The following is a 23,312-nucleotide window of genomic DNA, read 5'->3' on the forward strand; positions in this document are numbered from 1 at the left end:
TTATATAAATAATTGGTCAACTTTCTCAAGGTTAAGGTGGTGCCAAGTAATTGAAACATTGCATTAATCACAAGATGCTTCACTGTATTTCCTTCCAGCATTTCATCCCTGATGTCTATAGAGGTAATCCTATTGGCATCTTTTCTCTAGTTATTCAGTCCCTTCAGGGGTGCCTTGTTTTGCAAATTATAAATAAATAAATATATTGGTACTAATTGAAATTATATTAATGGATGTGTTTTAATTTGCTGCTTAAAGTGTTTTTATCCTGTCTTAATATGGATGGATTACAATTGGCCCCTGGACACAGACATGCAAAAGGCCCCCTGCTGCTCCACCAGTAAGAAACCCAGACTGAAAGAGAAACAAGAAAAACACACAATGCCGTCTGTGTGTGTTTGTGGTGTCTGATTGTCTTTCCATAAGGAACTGTTAAGTCATTTTAAACAGGGGCCCAGGACCACTGGCCCCCCAGACCCAGTGGTCCTTCAATGGCCACTAGCCTGCTGGTTCGATTTTTTTACGATGTTGTTGGCCAAAGTATTGGGGAAATTGTGATTTTTCGAATTTTAGATAAGATCCAATAGTTACCCAAATATCACTGGTTGAATATTTGGAAATGTGTATCAAATGATGCACAGCACTAATGGTAAATGATCACATGTGACATCATGTGATGGGGTTAGCGTAATCAGATTACTTAAAAAAAGTAATATAATCAGCCCAGATTACATTTAGGAAAATGTCCAACAAGAGTATAGCTGTCTAGGATTGTATTTTAAAGATGTAATCAGAACTGCAGTCATTTAAAAAAATGTGAAACTTATAATAATAACCAAAACTAAGGGGGGACAGAACAATTTATTATTATTTTCAGATATTTCAGAAATAAATAATGTGTGTGGAACGTGAAATGAATTAAAGAATGAACATAAGGTTCTTTTAAAATAAATGTTAAATAATCCAAAGGTATTCATTTTGGTTTTATTTTGTAGTCCAATGGATTACATCACTAATTACAAAATGTGCCATGTATTTTGACTACATAATCTGACCCAACCCTAAAACTAGAAAACCGTATGTTCAGGTGTTCAAAAAATAAATCCATTGACTCTTATCAGAGGGTACACTTCTCAAGTCTGACTTTATTCTGTGGGAAACATTAGTCTCTTACACATTGAACTTGTTGGTGCAATAGGACAGACAGCTACTTAGTACAGCAGTGCCTACAGTTAATAATATATCCATGTTTACGAGCAAAATAATAAACAACTTTAAAAAGATAAATATTAGTTTCAGTGTAAAGCACAGCACGCAGTTCCTTTGACTCGCAGCGTTAGAACTGTATTGCATCAGTCTCACATAAATATGCTGAACCTCATACTGGTTCTATAGGCAGATACACACCCTGTCTTACATGAGATACAGGGTCTATTCTCAGAGAAAGTGCAATTTTTAACAGCAGTGACACTAAACATCCAGGGCAACGAGGACACAGAGATGTATGGCGGGACTGCTGCATGTGTGTGTGTGTGTGTGTATGTGTATGTGTATGTGTATGTGTGTGTGTGTGTGTGTGTGTGTGTGTGTGTGTTTAGTATTAGAAGCACTGCTGAGGCTAGATTACAGTTCATTTCAAGACGAAACAGAGACGACTGACATTGGGGGGGAAATGACAGAGACAGGAAATGAACACTGTGGCCGAACAGAGACGGAGGTTTGGGTTATTACTGGAGCTCTTTTACGACACACGCCTCAGACTGACTGGACTTTGGGGGCCACCGTATCTTCACATGGCTACAGAGGCGTCCGACTCTTTGGGCCGGTTGCGTATGACGTGCTCCAGCTGGCCGGAGTCCGACACGTCGTAGCTCGTCTTGTATTTCGCCAGGATCTTCATCAGGGGACGCAGCTTCAACCACCACTGCTCCTTAGGGATCCTGTGACTGTGGAAACAAATTTAGCAACAATCATTTTCATTTTTGGGGAAAACACAAAATAAATCAGAAAGAAATGTGCGCATATGACAATAAAGCCTATGAAACTTTGAATTAAATGTGATATTGGAGTGAATCACTGATGGATCAAATATAACAATATCATCTAAGTCATCTTAGTTTTGGCACCAAATAATGTTGGTTTAGCCAACATTAATGTGAAATTGCCAGAGAAAATGTCTTAAGTGTCTCTAAGTTCAAGCTCTGTGATACGTACACAAAGTCAGTCTCGTCTTTGAGTTGTACGACGGGCTGGAAGACCAGAGCCCTGCGCCGCATCCCCAGCAGACAGCAGGAGTCCTCCATGTTAGCAAACACTCGGCCTGCAGGGAAAATCCATAGCAGTCAGAGGTGTGAACACAGGATGCTGGTTGCAAACGTACATAAGCACGGAACGGACGTTTAACTGTGGGTAGGAGAGGGTGTGGGGAGTGGTGGCGACTTTTCTTCTACCTAATTGCTAGTAAAGGAGGACTAATCCAAACACAAAAGCAACTGAGGCAACATAAAGCATCAAAGAAAGAAAAGACAATGTGGGGGAAAGCAGGACAAATGTGCCCAATACCCTTAAAGCTATAAGTTTCCAGTTATACAGTTTCAAATGACTGGAAACAGTATAGCATGGTGGCTAGTGCTAAATGTGTGACATCATAGACACAGACAGGTAGCAATGCTAACGAGTCCTAGCTTTACCCCACAAGTGCCTATGTCTATACTGTGGCAGAATAATGGGAAAGACAGACAGGGACATGGAGCTATATATAGATGGAGATGGTCATGGAGCCAGCAAAAAATGATTTACCTTCATCTTATGTCATCCATGTGAATGGGAAATAGACATAAAAAACAAAGAGGAGTTTTGACTTTAATCGTAGCCTTTATACACATGCAGAGTGCTTATCAGAACACACATTACTCACGGTTAGAAGTTAGTGTTTCCGTTTGTAAGTACATTATGCTTATGGTAACAATACATCATTTCCTTTGAGATAACACAAATACAGAAAGTGACTCCATGACAGGTCTTGCTAAAGGTCACCTTCACAACGGTCACACCTCTCGTCTGTAGGGAGGGAGGGTCATCTACCACAGGTTCTCTCACTAATGCAAACATGGAATGTAAACCCTTACCCTTTCTGAATGTCTCCGTCAACTTTTTGGTGACCCACTGCATCGCCTTGGCAGAGATCTTGGTTCCAAAGTTACGGTCGAATGGAGACGGTGCTCCTCCCTTTTAAAGAAATTAAAAAAATAATGTCAGATTTTTTTCCAGCCCACATTGAGATCACAATTGTTTGCTGTATTTTTCAGTTTCAGACTGTAGGTCTTTTGGTGCATTATGTCCGTATTGCTCGCATTGAAAATCAGCATGGACATGTCTGTAACCTTTTTTAATGATGTTCCTTTTAAATGCTGTTTTGTATATCCTACTGCTTTAACCTGTCAACTCCCTGTAGGTACTAATCAGGTGTGCAGACAAATTCAGGTGAGGAAAGGGGGCGGGGCCCTGGGGAGCAAAGGGAGAAGGAATTGTGTGTTTAAGAAAAGAGGAAAAGAGGAAGCTGGCAGCTTGCTGGAGGGAGTTTGGTACATTTGGGTTGTTTTCACTGTTTGCTCCAAGTGATGGCGTGACCTCAGGGGGGATGGAGCAGCAAAAGCCCAGCTTTAGTATATATTTTCTTCCTTTTCAGCGGCCGGTGAGTCACTTGTTTTTTGGATCATTTCCTTCTTTTGCAAATGTGTGTTTCCCTTGGATTATATATTTTTTGTGCAGTGACATTGGACTTGTTTTTTGCTTTCAAGTGTATTATACAGCTGTTTTAAGAAGAATGTATTTTGAGTTGGACTTTGACTTAGAACCTCAAAAAGAACATTACCACAGTTATATTTGGTTGGAGGTGTTTGAACAGTTTGGAGATGCCCTTCCAAGTCTGTCTAGGCTTTTAGTTTGGGTGGGAAATTGGCATTATAAGACTGAGGCCAGATTTATACACAGAGGCACCAGGACGCCCACCAAACGTAGATTATGTATTTGTTAGGTTGTTGTGCTAGATTTTAATCTTTAGTTTTTTATATATCACATTACTTGCTACAGGCAAACACCATTTTCCACTTGGGGATCATCAAAGTTCTGTTTGATCCAGTTTTGTCTGTGCTAATCTCCAGACACACAAAGCCAAAACATAACAAAAAATAATAGCGATATGCATATTTATGATACAAACAACGACATTCAATCTTTCTTAGCCCCTTTGAAAAGTAACTCTTTGCACTGCTAGAGAAGGGAATACTCATATTTATTCAGTATGAAGTATTATAACCAGTGTGTCTACCTGCTGCATGTGTCCCAGCACATTCTTCCTGGAGTCAAACACTCCTTTCCCTTCTTCAGAGTACAGCTGGTAGATAAAGTCTGTGGTGTAGTTCTCATTACAGTTCTCATTCCTACACACAAACACACACACATGGAGTGAAATAAAAGCAGTTAAACATCAGCCTCTTTCCTCCCTAAGTCCATGTTATTGTGACATTAGAGCAGCAGTGCAAAATGTCGAAGAGCTGACATCAACACTGAATCTGTTTACTACACAAGCAGCTTAACATCAAATACTGAGGGCTAGAAATACAGGATTAAAGGTGATCCAGCAGCAGAACACCAGTTATGTTATATCTTATTTTTCCTTTTACAGTCATTACATTACATTACCTGAGGACCAGTCCTCTTTGAATGCTGGTCTTCATTTTCTCTGTCAAATGCTCCACATTGGCCTGTGGGGGGGAAAAAGGAAATGTGATTGTTGACCAGCAGATAGCATGGTAGAGTCGAAGCCATCACAGAGATAAGAGCGAGTGCCCTCTTGTGGATGAAGAGAGGTGATGCCAGAGTTCCCGTTAGAATATTTTTTTGCCGGTCAACATGTCCGTTAAAGTTGAAATCTTCCGGACAAAATTAGATAAGTGCCGGTTAAAGGTCTTCTTTGTTATTTATTGAGCTTTAAAACAAATTGATATGATTCGACATTAAACAAACTAATTATAGTAGATTAACTACATTATTCAAAAGTGTACAGTAATTTACAAAAACGCGGGAATAATAAACGGAGCGCTCTCTCCTTCTCCTGACAGCCCGTCAGTATCATGCAGCTCGCGGATCCAGTAATGAGTGACCCGACAGTAAAACTAAACATATCTATAACTAGTTTAGGTAGTTTGAGAGGTAATTAAAATAGCTACGTGTGATTTTCTAACCTGAAGTGTGTTTTGCTCTGCTCGCCGCTGCAGGGGATCATGCAGAGCTGCGAGTCGACTCGTCAGCAGCAGCCGATCTCTCTCTCCTGTCAGATTAGACTTTACTCGCATTTATGTCCATATCGATCAGATCTAGCTAGTTCTAGCTAATGATATGACTACCTGCTTGTTAAAAGACACCTAAACAATAAGCGTCGCTATGCAACCGGATGAGGCCACAAAGTATAGCGCAGCATTATGCATTTGTTTACATGCCCACCGGAACCCCGAGGCATTACCAACAGATCAACGCACAATCAACCCATACAGGACATCTCTTTCTCCACATTAAGTGTTAGACATTAGAATTGACAATTTTTGTCTGTCACATACTCTTTTGTCTGTCACATACTATTCTTGTCTGTCACATAAGTGGCGCAACTGATGCGGTATTGCGCTAAGGGAAAATTATTTTGACCGGACATTTTGACCGGAGAGATTTAGATTTGCCGGACTTCAGCATATTTTACCGGTCATTGTCCGGTAATTACCGGCTAACGGGAACTCTGGGTGATGCGTGAGGGACTTTATGGAGAGTTAAGGAATTAAGGTACCTGCAAGTCTTTGATGTCAAATGGTTCCTCATAAATATACGCAGCATCAGCTCCTGCAGCCAGACCCCCCACGCTGGCCAGGTAGCCGCAGTAGCCCCCCATGGTCTCGATGATGAACACGCGTCTCTTGGTGCCGCTGGCCGACTGCTTGATGCGGTCACAAGTCTGCCACATGCAAAAGCTCAGAATGTCAGTATATGTTAGAGGATTTTTTTACAGGCTTTATGAGAAGGCATATGTGAGAGTGTCCACATCTAATCAGCAAGGTTATACGTTTAATGATAAGAGGTTAACAAATACATTCCACATATAAAAACAATAGCAAGACACTAGTTACAAGGCTGGCATGCTCATTTCTTAATCTGCAGCCTGGTTTATTTAAACAGTTCAGGCAAAGTCAGGCTATAATGCTGCTTTCACCAGTAAGACTGGAATCCTGCATTAGGGTGAGAGAGCACATACAGTGGGAAACTTCAGATATCATTTACGATTCAAATGTTCAGCACTTGGAGAGGAAAAATAAATGTTCTACTTGCAGTAAAAAAAAAACGTGTTAGTCCATTAATCAGTTTGATATCTGGTGTCTGTGATGTCAGCAACATCTCCACAGAGTTATTGATGCTATAACTATATTAAAAGGGGCAATCATTTAGCATTCCACTTCAAAATAATGGGTACATTTCATGATTTCATTAAAGAAAAAAGGTTAAGAATCAAGGCAGCAGAGGACGAGATGTTCAAAATTGCAGACTAGTAATCTAGTAGTGGTAATCTAACACGTCCCACAATGTCAATTTATAGCATCATGCCTTTTTAGATGCCAATGTCTCTACATTCTAACGCCTGCACTTTATAAAACAGGCTTCATGTTCAAATGTGTAAATGCGTGGAGTGCCCCTTTGCAATTTTACGGATATGCAGTGTTTGGTTTAAAAGTTATAACTGAGGTTAATGTAGAACTACAGTTAGGCTAACATTAGAGTTGGGATTAATATTAGGTTATTATCACAGTAATGGATAGATGCATCTAAAGAGCTGCAGCAAATACTAACGCAACCCTTTACTGCGCATCTGCTTTTGCACCAACACAATTAGTTGACTCTGGATATCATGTGTTCATTTCATCCTCATGCATTAGCATCTTTAACAAAGCGGTTAAAGTTTGAGCTGGCGGCGGTTCCACTGCCTTACCTCCACGATGGCATTGAGGGCCGTGTCTGCCCCGATACTTAGATCTGTGCCCGGCACATTGTTACTTATGGTGGCAGGCAGCATACACATCGGGATGCAAAACTCCTCATAGGTAGTGCGTGCCTCATACAGCTGCAGCAGACTCTCAAAGGCCTGAAGCGGCAGTGTGTGAAAAACACGTTAGTCAGAGAGGTGAATCTCTCAGTCTGCTGGAGCGTATCCGGCCATTCCGGCTCTTTCCGTGTGATAGCGGCTATGGCTTCCCTTTGGCAGGAACGACGGGAGGACAGAAGTGTGAATGGAGAGATGGAGTAGAAAGAGAAGGAGGACAAATGGGAGGAGGAAGGAGTGGCGGAGTGGAGCCACAGAAGGTGGGGGAACATGATATAGATGAGGAAGATGATGGAAGAGATAGAAGAAAGTCAGAAAGGTTGAGAAAAGATGGGGCGGGGGTCTGTGTATTGAGATGAGGATGAAGAAGACGAAGAGTCCTGCTCAGAAATGCTCTCCTTTGTATTTGCGCTGGTTCCTTTGTCAGACTTTTTACATATTCCACGCATAAAGAACATCAAGCTTGCCGAATATGATCACTAATGCAGATACAGCGCATGTTAACTATGGGTGTTAGTTTGTGCTCTCTAGCTAACTAGACCACTAAACTGAATCTGGGTGTTAATGATGTGGGAGGACACAAACACACAGACAGGAAGTCGAGCAGGCAGAGCAAGCATGGCGGCCACGGCACTCGTGCACCTCACAGCATGCCTGCAGGCTGTCGCTCGCGTACTCACCTGAGACCGTAGGGAAGGGAGGCACGCTACTCTTTACCAGCCTCACAGAACAACCTAGGGCTGCACCATTTGGAAAAAGTAAGACTAATTTGACTGCAACCAGGATAGGATTTGTGATATACTCTAAGAGGGATGACCTTTTTTTATTTATTTTTTTGACATTATCATTGAAAAATATATTAGAAATGATCATGCTGTGCTTTTTTTTTTAAAGGAGGATTTGCAACAAACAAGGTTTTCATTTTATTTTTATATACAAAAACACCTCTTTCAGATTGATATATTCACATATTTTGCCTTTACTTAATATTGCACTGCTCCTTATTGTATTTTGATCCAATTTGGCTTGATTGTGCAGCACTAGTACAGACGTGACTCAATTTGTCCGTCTGAATTTGTGATGTTTTAGTGCCGTGTTATTCCAGATGTGGAAAACAGATGCCATGTTCCCATCATTTTCTCCAAATGGTTGAGAGACTGGTAAAATTAGAGTGTGCGTCATCTCCCCCCTAATTGGCTGGCTGGCTACGTGAGTTTTTGTCTGCTTGCGTGTGTGTTTGTTGTCCGTCTGTGTGTTGCTGAGGTCAACTGCTTTTGCTTGCCAGCCCCATCACTTACAGTAGTGATGGCGTTCAGAGCCGTGTCAGCGCCGATGCTGAGGTCTGAGCCTGGCACATTGTTGGAGACAGTGGCTGGGACCATGACCATGGGCACACAGAACTCTTCATATTTCCCGCGAGCCGTTATCAATTCCAGCAGTGACAGGAAGGCCTGCAGGGCAGAGCCAAGGGGCTTTAGTGTCTGCGAGGAGTTTGGCAGGTGGGTTTGGTTGAAAAGGTGCTACTTGCCACAAGGAAGGGACAGACACAAGTGGAGGGTGCCAAGGGGAGGAGCCAAGTCTATCACAACGGACAGCAGCGAAACAGACAGATACCACTCCGCATACTGTCACACAGTCAAACATACACATCATTTATTGCATTTATCACAGAAAAATAAAGCTGGTGAACGTCTAAACAGGAGTGCGTGAAATGGCTGGAAGAAAAGCAGGTGCTCTCTGTTTCCAATTAAAATCAAATCATCATCATCAGAATATATGTTTCAGTTACTGCTTCACTATTCATTTCAGTACTGGAAATCAACAGTGAAGCAACTTTATGCCACAATTCATGCTGTTCTGCGTTTTGACAGAGAAATGACTTTGAAGCATGATTATGAAGAGGACTACGTAAGGAGCCATATGGTGGTGGGCTGACATTAAATGGGATAAGAATGATGGAAAGAATCAGCATCACAGTGTTCACTTTCTTATAGTTTACATATGGAAATCTCACAGTATAATTAGTGCTTGAACAGTTTGTCATTTCTAATTGTATGAGTATTCTAATGATAATGCTGGATATATAATATAGCCTTAGCTCTTCTGTAATTCATTTTCTAGAGTTAAAAACCCTATGAAAAGTCAAAGTTAATAATGTAGCCTCATTAGCGAAATTACCTAGCAAGGGCAAAGCTTTAAACATACCTCAAATCCACCGACAATTAGGAGTGCATTTATGTTGTTCATTCGCATCTGCTCAGCAATTTTTTCAACATGCTTTGCAGGAAGTGTTCTGAAAAAAGGGAGAGAACAAAATTGTTTTTTATTTACAGGACATGAGTTTTTAGTGCATGTAAAAACATTTTAACTGTTGCAAAGTATATAGCTGTGGATGTGGCCTTTAAAGGGGCCCTATTGTGCAAAAAAACCTATATAAACACACTAAAGGAAAGGGAAAACTCCCCCAATAAGCGTATAAGGGGTGAAATGTGCAGCAGTAATGGCACATCTTCAATCAGAGATAAAATATCAAGATTTTACCTTTTGGTTCCCAACAGAGATCCACCCTGCCCTGTCCATCCTCCGACATCAGCCCATTTAACCTCCCTTATCTGAGGGGGAGACGACAGCATCACATCATGTTTTAAATTCCTATAGCATTCAAATGTATCCCTAAAATTGACACACTACAACAGACAGAACATCCTGTAATGGCTAAAGTGGAGAGACATTGGTAGAAAGAGGGTTCATTTTCTGGACACATTCCCTTAGCAGGGGAACTGGACCGGTTAAAAAAAAGAAAAGCAGATGTGTATCAGAGCAGAGAGTCCCAGAGCACTGAAGTATAGAAATCCATTACTCCCGCTGGTCTAATCTGCTGAGGGTCACTTGGCACAGCCTGATTTCAGCTGCCAGAGCCCACGCTGGATGTTTAACTGACCGGTGAGATTGGGGACATTTTGATGAAGATTAATGATCAGATCGTTTGTCGAGTGCTGTTCATTGAATTAGCCAACTTTGGACTGAGGGGGTTTAAGGATTTTCAATAGGGAAAAGGTCAGAGAAGGATAAGGGAGGAGTGTGAAAACCGGTTCTACCACTAACGGATGTCTCGATTTACAGCAACACAGAACAGGATTCACTTGAATATCTGCTGTCTCCATTAACCTTTAATCCAGAATGTAAAACTTTCCATACAGCAAAATCAGATGAGAATCCCATTCACTGTTTTCTAGTGAACAGTTTGGATATTACGTTGCCCTCTATCAGTTTATTGTGGTACTGCGTCAACTTTGGCTGAGCAGGGCAGAGGAGGGAAAGTCAGTGTGGGAAATTGATTTACATTAATCTGGACAGATTATCTCCCGGGTATCCAAGATTATTCTTCAGTCAGGGACCTAAATGTGACTGTAATGTCTGCTCCAGCGTGATGTAAATATGAAGTAGTACACAATATTTTACTATTACGGTAGATAATTTAAGTGCGATTACTTCCCTACAAGGTTTTGAATTAAAAGCAAAGTGGTCTAAATTATACAGGCAATCATGTACCAGTATATGAGTGATTTAGTACCCACCTGCCCTTTGTAGAATCCCTCAAACCCATCGCTGACAGCAAACATCTTGTGGCCCTCAGAGATGCCCACCCTGACGGCTGAACGCACGGCAGCATTCATGCCCGCTGCAGGGGCCCCAACATTCAACACGGCCACATTAAAATTGCTCTGTGGGCAGAAAAACAAACATCAAATGTGACTTAACACAAAACAAAGAGAGTGTGTTGTAGTTTGAGGACAGCTGATGGAGCTCTGCGGAGCGAATCGATAACTGCTTTTCTGCTCTGCTCTCAGCCGCATGCTGGGCTTACAGTGGTCATTATCACAGAGGCAGAGGGAGCCAAGCCCTGAGGCGAGCTCCGCAGCATGGAGCCCACCGCGCTGCCGCTACACTTCACTGATCTTCAGTCTGAGCCGCCTCATTTGGAGCTGCAGCAGCAGGCGGCCGCAGCTCCTGGCAGGGTTGAACAAGTCATCCCTCAGTGGGGAGCCAGGTGTCGTCTGACGGCCCCCGCACGACAGGCCGACACTGAGCCACCTGCGCCTCCTGTGAAGCGTATCACTACAGCTATGGGCTACACAGCAGGCGGTTGGAAACAGTTTGTTATTTACTGGTGGCCATCATTACAAGGCACCTTATTTTACGCTTAACAGCAGGACACTTTATCTGATGGATGCCGGCATAACCAGCAGGCTTTGATGCATCTGTTTCTAGAGAAAGACTCATTATTTACAGGAGTACTCTACTCAGTACATAAGATTTGTTTAGTTTAAGACATTTCTGGAAATAGCAGCAGCCCAGCGCATCACCACTGCAGTAGCTGAGTCATGATATGTAGGCAGAACCTTAAGATAGTGTTAAAAATAATTAAACATCTCAGTGGCTTCTTGGAGGAAAATTCATCTTTCTAAAAAACACATCTTCAGGCATGGTGCTGAATACTACTGTATGTGTGATGGAAAATACTTCTGCTTGTTGTGTGTGTGAGGGGTGAGCAAACAGAGCTGACAGCCCTGTCACTGTTTTCAGGAAATGTCAAGGGTTGACTTACGACTGGCAGTTCGGATTCTGGTTTACGATGAGCAAGCAGTTTGTACGTCCTCAGGTTGTTTTCAAAACTCCTGCAGTAAAACATGACGGATACAATCATGTTAACAATAGTGAGGGACATTTTCGGCTTCATTTTTGGCTGTGTCCTGTGTATAAACAAGACTGGTGGTGTTCTAAATAGCACCACTATCTCTGTACACCTGTCGGTCTACGTTAAGCAACATCAAACTGATGTCTCTATCTTGAGTGACGATTGGTCCAAGTGAGCTGTCAGTCATACCTGCCCCGAAGCTTCACCGCCTCCTCAAACCGCTTCCCGTCCATGGCCCTCTGCACTTCTTGAGTCTGAGGAAAGGAAACGAGTGTTTTTAATGAATTGTATTATTTCACACACTGTACTTTCTGTATCTTAAAAAACAAAGGCATTCATATCAACCAAGATTACATATCTGTAGGAATTTGTATTGTTATCTTTTAGGTTATTATACCAGAGTAAGGACTAGCCACCCTTCTTTTTCAAGGAGACAACCTAAGAGTAAACATGTTATCTGTTCCAGCCAATAACAGAGTTAATAATTAACCTTGGTTTGACCTGTAATGGAATTGCACTCTAAAACCACTTCACAAAATTTGCAAATAATAAAAAACTGTGGCAAGATTTTCCCTTCAGTTCGGTCATAACCCGAAAGTGGCATGCGTGTGAGTACCACAATAAAGCCTCTTTGTGCGTTTCTATGGAGATGGGTTGCCATTACATCACCATCCAGCAGACAGTTATGGTGACCCTGCCAAATGCTTCAGATAATCATTAACCAGAAACGAAGGCCTCTCAAACAATACGACTCTCTTGTGGATGTTAGAGCCACTTCAGGCCCAATGGGCTGTGCTGTTTGTCATCATTACTGAGGGCTCCTCTAACCCGCCCCCATTCAGTCATTTCACACTGTTTGTATTTATGTGCTTTGCAATTTCCCCCTCTTCTCAGCTTCTGGATTTTTTGTAAATATGTGTTTTGTGTTGAATGTTTAGTCTGTGTTCAGTCGAGTCCAGGGCCTACCATCTGCACACACTCCATCAGAGGCAGGCGCACCGATTGGTTCCCGCGCAGAGACACCACGCAGGCTGGTGTGTTAGCTGTGGTCTCCAGAAGGGCGAGAACAGCCTCAACACCCATACGACTGGCCTGTGTGAGCAAAACACACACAAATGCATCAGCCTCCTTTGTTTCTCCTGTACACATGCCAAGTTGTCCTTCTCAAAATGAAGTGAAATTTGAGACGATCCTCCACTAAATCTTTATTTTCTGCCTCCATTTTTCGTTGGTTTGTGGTTAACATGAAGAGATTTGTCGCTCGCTGTTTGTGATGCACTGCTTCACATGCTGAGCCATAAATCTGTTAATGTGCTTAACCTAAAACCTGGGGCCATTTCTCCTCAGACACACAGAGGATTAAACAGGAAATGCTCGGGACAACTGGACTTTTACTACCAAAATAACTTGAATAGAGCGCACTCTCAAAGTGTACATTAGGTTAAAAGTGTTTAACTTAAAAGGCCAAGCATGTAGATTGTAGCCAAAGAAAAGAACATGACAATATTATGGTTTGAAAATCAGTGTATTATCAATTTTGGTATAAGGGTTGAAGCAACAATTATGATTATCAGAGTGGTGTACCTACCAGGATGCGGTCAAAAGCAGACGGGGTTCCTCCTCTCTGCACATGCCCCAGGATTGTCACTCGTGTGTCGAAACCCAGGCATTTGACAACAAGCTAGGAGGGAAAATGCTTAAGTCTTAGAAAGAATATTGTGGCAATATACTTTATAGCTTTGTTACATTTAAATGACACATCCTACATATACAAATGTATGTCATGCAAATTAGTAATACTGTGAAATTATGTCTGATTGAACTTCACTTTGAAATATGCAAACAAACATGAACACGCACGTCAAACACTGAAACACCAACACAGTAGAAAAAAGCTTCAGAGAAGGGGAAACAGCAAAGCTCGAGCAAGCCATTCTAATTTTTCAGTCATGTTAGCGGGGAACTCTTAGTTAAGATCCCAAGCGAGTATGGCTAATTCAAATCATAATATTCAGGTAGTGGTTGAGAAAACAAAATGCTTGCCTTTTTGAAATAAAAAACAGTTAGTGCAGGGTGATGATAACCTCTGTAAGCAGTCAAATATACCCATGTTAAATTAAAAAGTATGTGTAGCAGGTAGACACTTTATAAATATCTGGGTGTGAGTTTAGTGAGGGTACCTGCTCAGGGTTTTACAGCAGTGGTAGTATCGTGGCAGCCATCTTACCAAACTACAAAGTGTGTAGCACTCCAGAAACACAGCAACAGAGTCAAAGCCACACCAGGGCAGCGGTACAGTAGTAGAGGTCAGACAGGAGGCAGTCGAGGCTGGCCACACTTTGACATGTCTGTACTTACATTCTTGATATTTTCAGTGGTAATGGGCCTGTTGTTTTGATCAATTGCCCCTTCGGCTACAATTATGATATTCAGCCTTTTCATCCCTGCTCGGTTCTATAAGGAGGCAGGGGGGGTGGAGAAACAACATGACAGAAAAACTGAGAGTGTGGCTGCGACGTGGGCTTTCAGAAGCACGGGGGCCAGACGATGCTGACAGGGAGCTGAGAATGATATTCTTTCATGCTGACAGCTTGTGTTTGCACTTTGTAATCAGCAGCATCCTGCCGGCCTTAATGCTGGGCATCACTGCATTGTTGTGGCATTATCTTATCAGGAGCTTATTAGCATCCTGATGCCAACTACCAGAAGCCTGATTTCCATCAGCCGGGTCACCGTGCTTCTGGCTTCCCCTTTCTTTGCACTCAGGTACTCACATCCTTGACTATACCAGAGGTAATAGGCGTTCCATGCCTGTCAATGGCTCCCTCTGCAACTATGATTATGTTCAGCCTTGTGCCCCTGGAACGGGTCTGAATCATAGAACAATGGCATGGTTTCAAAGCAGAAAAAAATACACTATAACTGAGACTAAACACTTTCCATCCTCTGAGAGAAAATGTAATTGTCATGTTTAACAAAACGGCTATGACACATTATATAGCGTTGACACTTGTACAGTACGGTTCATTGGGTTTACTGCGGGGAACAAATAAGATAGTGTTACCGCAGACAGTTTTTTACACATCTTGTCCTCCCAGCCGTCCTCCGGGGGCATCTCAGGTATCAGCACCCAGTCTGCTCCGCAAGCCAGGGCGCTGACCAAGGCCAGGTAGCTATGATAAAACACCCAGACAGAACACTGAGTGTATAAACATACACTGAGGTGATAGTGGACGCTGTTTGGCTTTAAGAGGAATGTTTTCGGATCTGATGTTGAGTTTATCAAATGCATTCTTACCCGCAGTGTCTGCCCATGACCTCTAACACAAATGTTCTCTGGTGACTGAAAGAAAAGAAAAAAATAGTTTAGGATATACTATTGCGGTCAGCCTCACTAAATATTATAGGTGTAAATAAATGATTAAATATGAATGCTCTGTCTCCTCTTCACCTCTGTGCAGTTGTCATGATTGCGTCCACCACTTCGATGATTCTGTGCAGAGCTGAGTCCGTGCCGATTGTCATGTCAGTTCCACAGAAGTCGTTATCGATGGAGCCGACCATGCCCACGATGTGAAGGGCCGAATACTTCTGAACAGCATCAGCTTCAATTAAGCCTGAAAGGATCGTTAGGGTTAATTTTTCCAGTAATCAAGCTCATAGCTTGTTGTCAAAATATAAAAACATGAGCAGGAATGGGAACTGCTGAGATCAGTTATTTACAGTAACAAACAACGGTTTACAATACAAACTTCTTCAGATTATACCCTAGTCTTCTGAGCAATTGTTTTTACTGTATAATGTATTTAATCGAGATTTTAAGGTGTTATAAATCGCACCTTTTATTCAAAATAAGTGAGAAATCTATCACATAATTCAATAGCAGAGCACAACCTCAAGTTATCTAACATATTTTAGTCGATGACATGACATGGAACAATGTGTATGTAGGGAGGCGTGTGGCGCAGTGGACTAGTGCGTTGGTGTTCGGTTGCAGTGAGTCAGTATGGAAACATGATCTGTAAGTGACCACTGTGCTTTCTAACATCACACAGGGTTTCCAGCACACTCTCAAGAAAAAGCAGTATGAGGGAGAGGTAAAGATGACAGCTCCTCAGTACCTTGGTCCACCAGCTCCGTCAGCAGCCCGCTCCACTCCTCCCTGAAGAGGTTGGCCCCGGTCAGACTGCCGTCTCCTCCGATCACACACAGGTTGGTGATGCCCTGCAGCACCAGGTTGTGTGCTGCCTTCAGGCGACCCTCATGGCAGCGGAACTCTTTACAGCGGGCGCTGCCGATAACGGTCCCACCCTGATGACGAACAAAACGTCTTCAGGGAACTGTTTCCAGACCCCCTGCAGTAATTTCATTAGGGGTGTGAAATGCATCCCGTGATAATCACTCACCACTTGTAGCATGCTGGAGACACTTTCCCATGAGGCTTCCTCTATGTTCTCTCCACCGTCCACCATACCCTGATACCCCTGATTAAAAAAGACAAAGCTTGTTAGAAAACAAATTCAAGAAATCCCCAAACACATTCTAATTCCAAACAATAAGACAACTGGAAAGATAGACTCTAAATGATGTTATTGTCTTGTAGGAATAATAATATGCCCTCAGGGATTAAGTGAAAAGGGTTATAGTGGAAGACTGCATTATAAATGTAACTCATTATTTTGTATTGGTGCCTTTTGTGTGTTTGTGTTGCAGTAGTGTGTGGTAGAACACAGATTACTGTGGTACCTGACAGGAGTGAGTGCTGACTAAAGCCTCAGGTCAGTTATGTAACGGTACAGTGAGTGAGGAGGTCCACGACATACACAGATGTGCAGGGATCACACAGGATGAGTAAGCAGAACGCGGGCCCTCGACAAAGCCCCCTAACATCTGCTTCGTCAAAATAAACATCCCTTCAAAGATGTACTTTCATTTCAGTTTTCAGAGTGCAGCTAAAGTGCATTAGTATGAAACACAGAAATGCTTTTCATATCTTTGTTGTTGAAAAAGTGTTGACCTATTACACATTTTACCTAATTTGGTACACACAAAAGGTATGCTATAATGTCATTTGTGATGTGGCCGCACGTCATGATTTCCAACTTTGACTGGCTTTAAAAGCATTTATAAACTATAAGCAGTTACAAAAAGGCTTTAACAATTATCATCACAAAGTTTGGGCTCACCTCATGAATGAAATAAACTTTTGCTCCCACATATAATCCCATTCGAACCACGGCTCGTACCGCAGCATTCATCCCTGGAAAAAAAAAAGGAATACCAAAAAGTAATCTTAAGAATAAACAACTTTTCATTAAGAGTGAGCTTTAAGAGAGAAAACACATTTCAACTGAAGCAAATCATTATATAATCCTGATCTGCATGGCTGTTCAACAGTTGCTGCATGGACATATTTCAAATCAGTCACAAAGAACTGCAGCGGATACACTTTAATCCCCTCTGACTAAGTGTTAATGTGTCATAAATGTGAGAGATAGTGTGTGTATTTGCAGCCTATCTGTATTTATAATGTTATCTATGGCTTAGGTCAAATTATTTTCTCTTCATAACACACTGCCATTTTTGGTCAGACAGTTTCCCAGCTCCTCCTCCAGTTCCCAAGTTATTTTGTGGTCAGTCAGTGGACTCAGTTACCAATAAGGCAGTGCTCTGTGACTTGAATGTCAATGACAGGTTGGCTTAAACACTGACTGGGAATAATGGACAACTCAGAAGATAGACAGGATTTTGGCAGACGGTGAGAGGTGTAAACAGAAGAAAGGACTGAGTTCTTTTTCTGAGCACAAACCGGGCAACACTACACATCCAATGGCAGCCAGGCAGAGCTGTTACTTAGCAACACAAAGGTTACGGCCAGTGGGAAGTAAATTAAGAAATTGGAGTATTTCCTACATTTAAAATAGAACAAACAAAGCACCCGTAATTACAAGAAAGGATTTACTTCTCCAGATTGTCGAAACAGTACATTGACCAACTTGGAATTTCAGTTTTATAAAATAACTATTTTCAAAATGAGCCTGGTTCAATCAGTCAGAGATGACAGAAGAGCTCAAAAGAGGGAAAATAGTGTAAGACAAGTTTAAGATTATCAAAAATGTTTATCTTCCATGGTTTTTGTTGAGCTTAGAGGTATTTTTAAAACTTAAAGGTCCCATGTCATGCTTTTCCGGTTATTACCCGTCCCCTTGTGTGTTACAGTATGTAGCTTTTTCTGTATGTAAACGGTCTGCAAAGTCACAAACCCTCAAAGTACACCCTGTAGCGAGTAAAACTCTAACACAGAAAAGACCTGTCTATGCTGCCCCAGAACGCCTCGTTGGAGATTTTTCTTTTTCTATTTTTTTCTTCCTGGTCTGTGACGTAACGACGACGAAAATGGACCAATCCGTGGAGCTCCTCACACACCAGGATCCCTTGGCGTCACTATCAAACGCAGTGGGGGGACTATCAGGGAGTCCCATTGACTTGCATAGAACTCCCTGAACGTTGGTAATAGACGAGTTGGGATCGCGGAGAAACACTCACTCAGCATTATCTTTTCTCAGGCTGTGAGTGTGTGGCGAACTGTGTGGCGAACAGCCTGGCTGTGAGTGTATGTGTGTGCTCAGGCTGAGTTCCACGATGTCTCGCTGTCTTGCAGACCCCGCGCATTAACCAGGAAACGGCACCAGTAACCCAGCTCACACTCCGCTCCTCTATCCTCAAAGGGCGGAGCAGCGAGCCCCGCTACGTCCCGCCAACACGGCACCCAGACCCCACGCAGCATTCTCATCTGTTTGTCATTACTGGTGTCATTTCCTGGTTGCTAACAAACGCCATTGTAACACATAATCACTGATGTTCCGCTGTAATGGTGGTGGACTCATCAAAACATAGTGGGCGAGCTGACCAATCAGAGCACAGTGGGCTCATAGGCAGAAGCTCCAACAAGCCGTGTAGGACAAAGAGTGAATACACATACTATACAGAGATGCTGTATGAGAAACCAATGTGATTTTGGAACATTGAACAATGTAAATCTATTCTAGTATACCTCAACAATGGAATTATGATCAGTAGAAATGGCCATGTCATGGGACCTTTAAAGTTAGAAAGTTTGGCCCTATCAGTCTGTATAACTGACTCTTTCTCATGCAGACTGAGTGAAAAGACCAAGCCAAGGCTACACAATGCCCTCTGACACTGACATTCAGTTCCTGTCATGCATGCACCCGCCTCATTAGTCTGTTCTGAGGCCAACTCCATGAAGGGTTTTTGCCGTGTAAATGCGTTCATGTGTGATCTAATAGTGCATTGTAATTCTAAAGCCACGCACCAAGGATTGATCCATTTCTCCTGAGTCTAGGAGAGCTATAATACCCATACAATGGCTGGCATTTTCCGTCTAATGCAGGATAGTAGTGAGTGCAAGTGGCTGCAGTCCATTTACCTGCTTCAGTTTGTATTGTATTGCATGCTTGAATACTGTCATGACTTAGTGGGACAATATAATAGAACAACGACTATTATTAGAAAGTGGTAGATATATCTTTAAAAGTCAGTGTTACAATGACTTTGTTTATTTCCTTACATTATGATGCAAACTTATTGGAAAACTACTACTACTAATTGTATGGAGATATAAAATATATAGCATAACAATGTTTACATGTGTTACACTTGTATGATCTCTAGTGGTTATAGTCTCTTAAATGTTTTTTTAATTAAAATATCACTTTGCCACATAACATGCCTCCTCCTAGTTACTGTTAGCTTTCATTTAACATTGTTTAGTTTCTGCCTTCAGAATTCATGTCAAACTCATGAAACTGAAAAGTTGTAGCTAATGGTATTTTACATTAAGTTGCAGTAGCCAATATAAGTATAAGAAACTACTGTGTAATGCTAGCTCATTAATGACATAGCTGTGGTAGGTGTGTAAAACTACTGTTTCAGTAAAATAACGAGAAGAGCCGTTGAGCACATGACCAGGGTTTACTCTGTGACGCAAGCACGGCTGAGGGAGACGTACAGTAGCAGAGATGTATGCAGCTCATCACGTACACAGGACACTGCATGACCCAGAGACTGCTTACTAACCCCAACATCAAGTCTCATCTCAAATCTACATGCATGGTATTTTGCACTGTCAACCCCCTGTCAGCTCCTGCTAGCTGCACGTCGACCAGCACAACCTGCAATGCAGTGGCCTGCACTTCCATCGCTATTGCTGCTTCAATTAAGTTAATTACACTAAGTTAATTACATAGTTACACTATCCCATAAGTTATATAGCAGTAATGCATGGTCTGTGAATAGAAGAAGTCTGCACGGTTCGACCTTGACATATTTTTTAACTGCTTTCACCGTGCTTGACTAAAAAGCTGTCACCAATACAATGGCAGAGGAAGATGCTGTTAGCAAGTTAGCAGGATATGTCATGTTAGCATGCTAATTTGGCGGGTTGCCAGGCTGAATTACCATTACACTGGGGTACATTTGGCAGCTGTACAATGGTTTTACACTGTAATAAGAGGAGCCTAGCGGCTTTACTGGCGGTACAGCATCGCAAGATACATACAAAGTATTTCGCCCTCTACGTGCCTGTCCACAATGATACATTTCTACAGAACTGTCACTCGGCAGCTTACCTTGAGCATCCCCTCCGCTCGTCAACACTGCGATGGCTTTTCCTGCTCCCGACAGGTTTTCAAAGAATATTTTCTTGGTGTCTGGCTGCGCCATTTTCACAGCGGTTCAGTGTATATCCCAATCCTAATCGATAAAATAAAAGAATGGGCCCGCAAGTATAAAATTGTGCTCAAATGATGAAGGGCAACACTCGTCCGCTCCCTCTCTACCTAGCCTATATATATGCCCGCTATGCTCTCCTTCTCCCTGTTCCGCATCTATTGCTGATTTGCATAGACCGACCGTGGGGAAGAGTGATTGACATTGCCGTAAACCAACCAGATTTTGGTTTAAAATGCCTTCCTATTATTTGAAACCAATGGGAAGTAGCGTGGATTATAGTGGGCGGAGCAGTATGTAGGAGGATGCCAGTGTGGAGCACGGATTCTCACGGATGTATGGGGCAAACCAACCTGCTATAATAAGATGATTTCTCTAAATTCCTTTTTAAGAAGTCCAACACATATTTGCTGGAAGCATGTCACAACCATAGACTGTATATATAAAGGTCACAACACACTGCAATATGTTAAATGTTTAACCCATGTAACTTAATACAGTAGCAGTGTTAAATTATTTGAATGACACTCTTGTAATGTGGCAAATAAGTGGCAACAAAATACAAACATATGCAATGAAACTGTAAGGAATATCATAGAGGAGTAATTATCACAGCCTGCCTGAAAGTTGTATCCATCTATAGAAAAACAAGATTTTTGTATGGCTTATAATTACTTGGAGTAGGAGTAGTTGTGTTTGCTTAGCATATCTGTATTCATGTGTTGACTGTAATAACCAACTGAAGCTGTATTACCTTATTAAATGCAAAATATTTGCTCACAATTCTTCTTACAAACATAAACTTGGATATCATTATTGAATTCAGATTTTGTCTCACTGTCTCCCCCCAGTGTCATAAAGAACCCATTACAGGCACAACGACTTAATACTAAGTTGCATAAAATAAAGAATCTAGAATTAAACTGAACTAGCATGTTAAAGAGCTTTAACCTTACCCAAGACATTTTGAACCAAATCAAATATGAGTCGGGCATTGTGGCTAAATGTAGCCTCCCCTAAGTTTGTAGTGACCTTGGGAACATTTGTTGAAGATTCAAGAGTTCCTGGAGACTGGAGTATCATAACATGATAAAGAGTATGTGAGATAAAAGCAGACAAGGCTATTTAGTGCCTAAATCAGTAAGAGATTGACAAAGCAAATCCAAAAGTTAAAATTAGCTTTAAAAGTGAGGTCAGACTCGTAAACGACAAAGATTAATAAAAGTGTGAAGAAGAATGTTAAAAAGGGATATAAATGAAAGTGATTTCTATCTGATCATTGCATTATCTCTGAAACTGGCATTTGTAAATTGCTACAGTATAGTACAAATCAGAAAATGTAAAAGATTGGTTTAGTTCTCCATTTTCCTCATATGCAACGTCACTCTCGCTGTTGCTTGTTTACTGTCTCGTACTCCATGGTAAAGGGAATTGCTTCCTTTACATCAGCACGTCTCCTTCCCCTCTGGCGTTTACAGCAGGTTTCACTCCATGGGGCTGCTGAGAGGATGGCTTTGCTGGAAACTACAGAAATTATGCTGCCAGCAGGAAACTCGAGAAGAGCCTCTTCATTTTGGATTTTATCTGTGCTCACCGTTTTTTGCCTTCAGCTTATGTGCTTCAAACTACAAAAACTCTGTATCTGTTAAATGTTGACATCCGCTAGTATGTTTTCTGGGACCATTCTAATTGGAGGACAATATTTTTCATGTAACAAATGGATGTAACTTTTTGAATATTTAAAACACTGCTCATTGTGTTTACACCTATTCATACTGTAGCTTTTTATAACTGTTATATCTGTATACTTTATAAATATACATTACTCTGCAGTCTGCACATTACTGCTAGCACTTCTGGTTAGATGCCCTCTTATATCTGCATTGCTTTTCACTTTTCATACAAATACTTCCCAAATTGTACGTGTTTTTTTAGAATATCAATATATTCATGTAAATATTGTTTTATTTTAATGTTATAATAATTTTTTTGAAATAGTTTTTTAGGTTTCTTTTTTGGTCCTTTTTCTTACAATTTATCTTCTTAACTGTGTTTATGTGCACCACATACACCAAGGAAAATTCCTCATTTGTGTTAACCTACTTGGCAATAAACCTGTTTCTGATTCTGATTCTATCTGCATATTATTGTCGCGGTCCTTGCACTCAGGCCCGTACCCAGGATTTCGTAAATACCGAGGTCCAAAACATGCTAGGGGAGCTTGGGGGCAGGCCCCCCCAAACATTTTTGTGCACACAAAAGCATTTTACTCTGGGCTCAGCAGGTGAGAAACTAAAGAGGGGCTTCCACATGTGGCAGACCAGGTGTTGGTGCTGCCGGATTTGGCACCCCCACTATAACTTTGTCCAAGATAGTCGTACTGCCACCAAAATCACACTGGTGTTTGCTGTTCACCTGTAGTTTGTGCACACACAAGCATTTTACTCTGGGCTCAGCATACATATATATATTTTTTAATTATTCTTTGCCTTTCAAAAGCATTACATCATTATTTACACAACATGAAAATAACTTAATGTAAAGTATTTATTTCACCTTCCCTTATTATACATCCATGGGTACATGTCCGGACTGCGGCTGTTTGTTGATAAATGTATGTTGTCTTCTTCTGTTTGCTTTAATGTAGGCTACTTAGTTGTGCATTGCCCCCACCGCCAGTAAATGGAAGTACTACAAAGAACCCTGTTAATTATGTGCAGT

At 41.7% G+C, this 23,312-nt stretch overlaps 1 protein-coding gene across 7 annotated transcripts; it reads right to left on the reverse strand.

Annotated features, from left to right (window-relative positions):
• Window positions 1-1,117: 1,117 nt before the first annotated feature.
• On the reverse strand, window positions 1,118-20,753 carry pfkpa (phosphofructokinase, platelet a). Of its 7 annotated transcripts, none has more exons than XM_034132417.1 (23): window positions 20,492-20,753; window positions 17,027-17,100; window positions 16,247-16,324; window positions 15,962-16,151; window positions 15,292-15,457; window positions 15,139-15,183; window positions 14,905-15,013; window positions 14,199-14,294; window positions 13,429-13,521; window positions 12,807-12,932; window positions 12,030-12,094; window positions 11,751-11,820; window positions 10,720-10,866; window positions 9,683-9,753; window positions 9,347-9,434; window positions 7,031-7,183; window positions 5,840-6,004; window positions 4,705-4,766; window positions 4,331-4,442; window positions 3,129-3,228; window positions 2,800-2,805; window positions 2,215-2,320; window positions 1,118-1,946 (listed from the first exon to the last, which is right to left on the reverse strand). In XM_034132417.1, the coding sequence occupies exons 1-23, from the start codon at window positions 20,583-20,585 to the stop codon at window positions 1,790-1,792; spliced, it is 2,373 nt and encodes a 790-aa protein (XP_033988308.1). In that variant the 5' UTR covers window positions 20,586-20,753; the 3' UTR covers window positions 1,118-1,789. The 7 variants fall into 7 exon arrangements, with proteins under 7 accessions (XP_033988308.1, XP_033988310.1, XP_033988309.1 ...); XM_034132419.1 differs by lacking the exon at window positions 7,031-7,183 and adding an exon at window positions 8,440-8,592; XM_034132418.1 differs by lacking the exon at window positions 14,199-14,294 and adding an exon at window positions 14,615-14,710.
• Window positions 20,754-23,312: the final 2,559 nt, after the last annotated feature.

The sequence above is a fragment of the Trematomus bernacchii genome, unplaced genomic scaffold (genome assembly GCF_902827165.1).
Source record: "Trematomus bernacchii unplaced genomic scaffold, fTreBer1.1, whole genome shotgun sequence".
NCBI classification, from domain to species: Eukaryota; Metazoa; Chordata; class Actinopteri; order Perciformes; family Nototheniidae; genus Trematomus; species Trematomus bernacchii.

Coding starts and splice junctions, on each gene's coding strand:
- pfkpa (XM_034132417.1), bottom strand. CDS start 20,585: ATGGCGCAGCCAGACACCAAGAAAATATTCTTTGAAAACCTGTCGGGA. Junction 13,522..14,198: donor CCACTGAAAATATCAAGAAT/GTAAGTACAGAC, acceptor TTTCCCTCCTAG/CTTGTTGTCAAATGCCTGGG. Junction 10,867..11,750: donor CAGAATCCGAACTGCCAGTC/GTAAGTCAACCC, acceptor TTCTGCCCACAG/AGCAATTTTAATGTGGCCGT.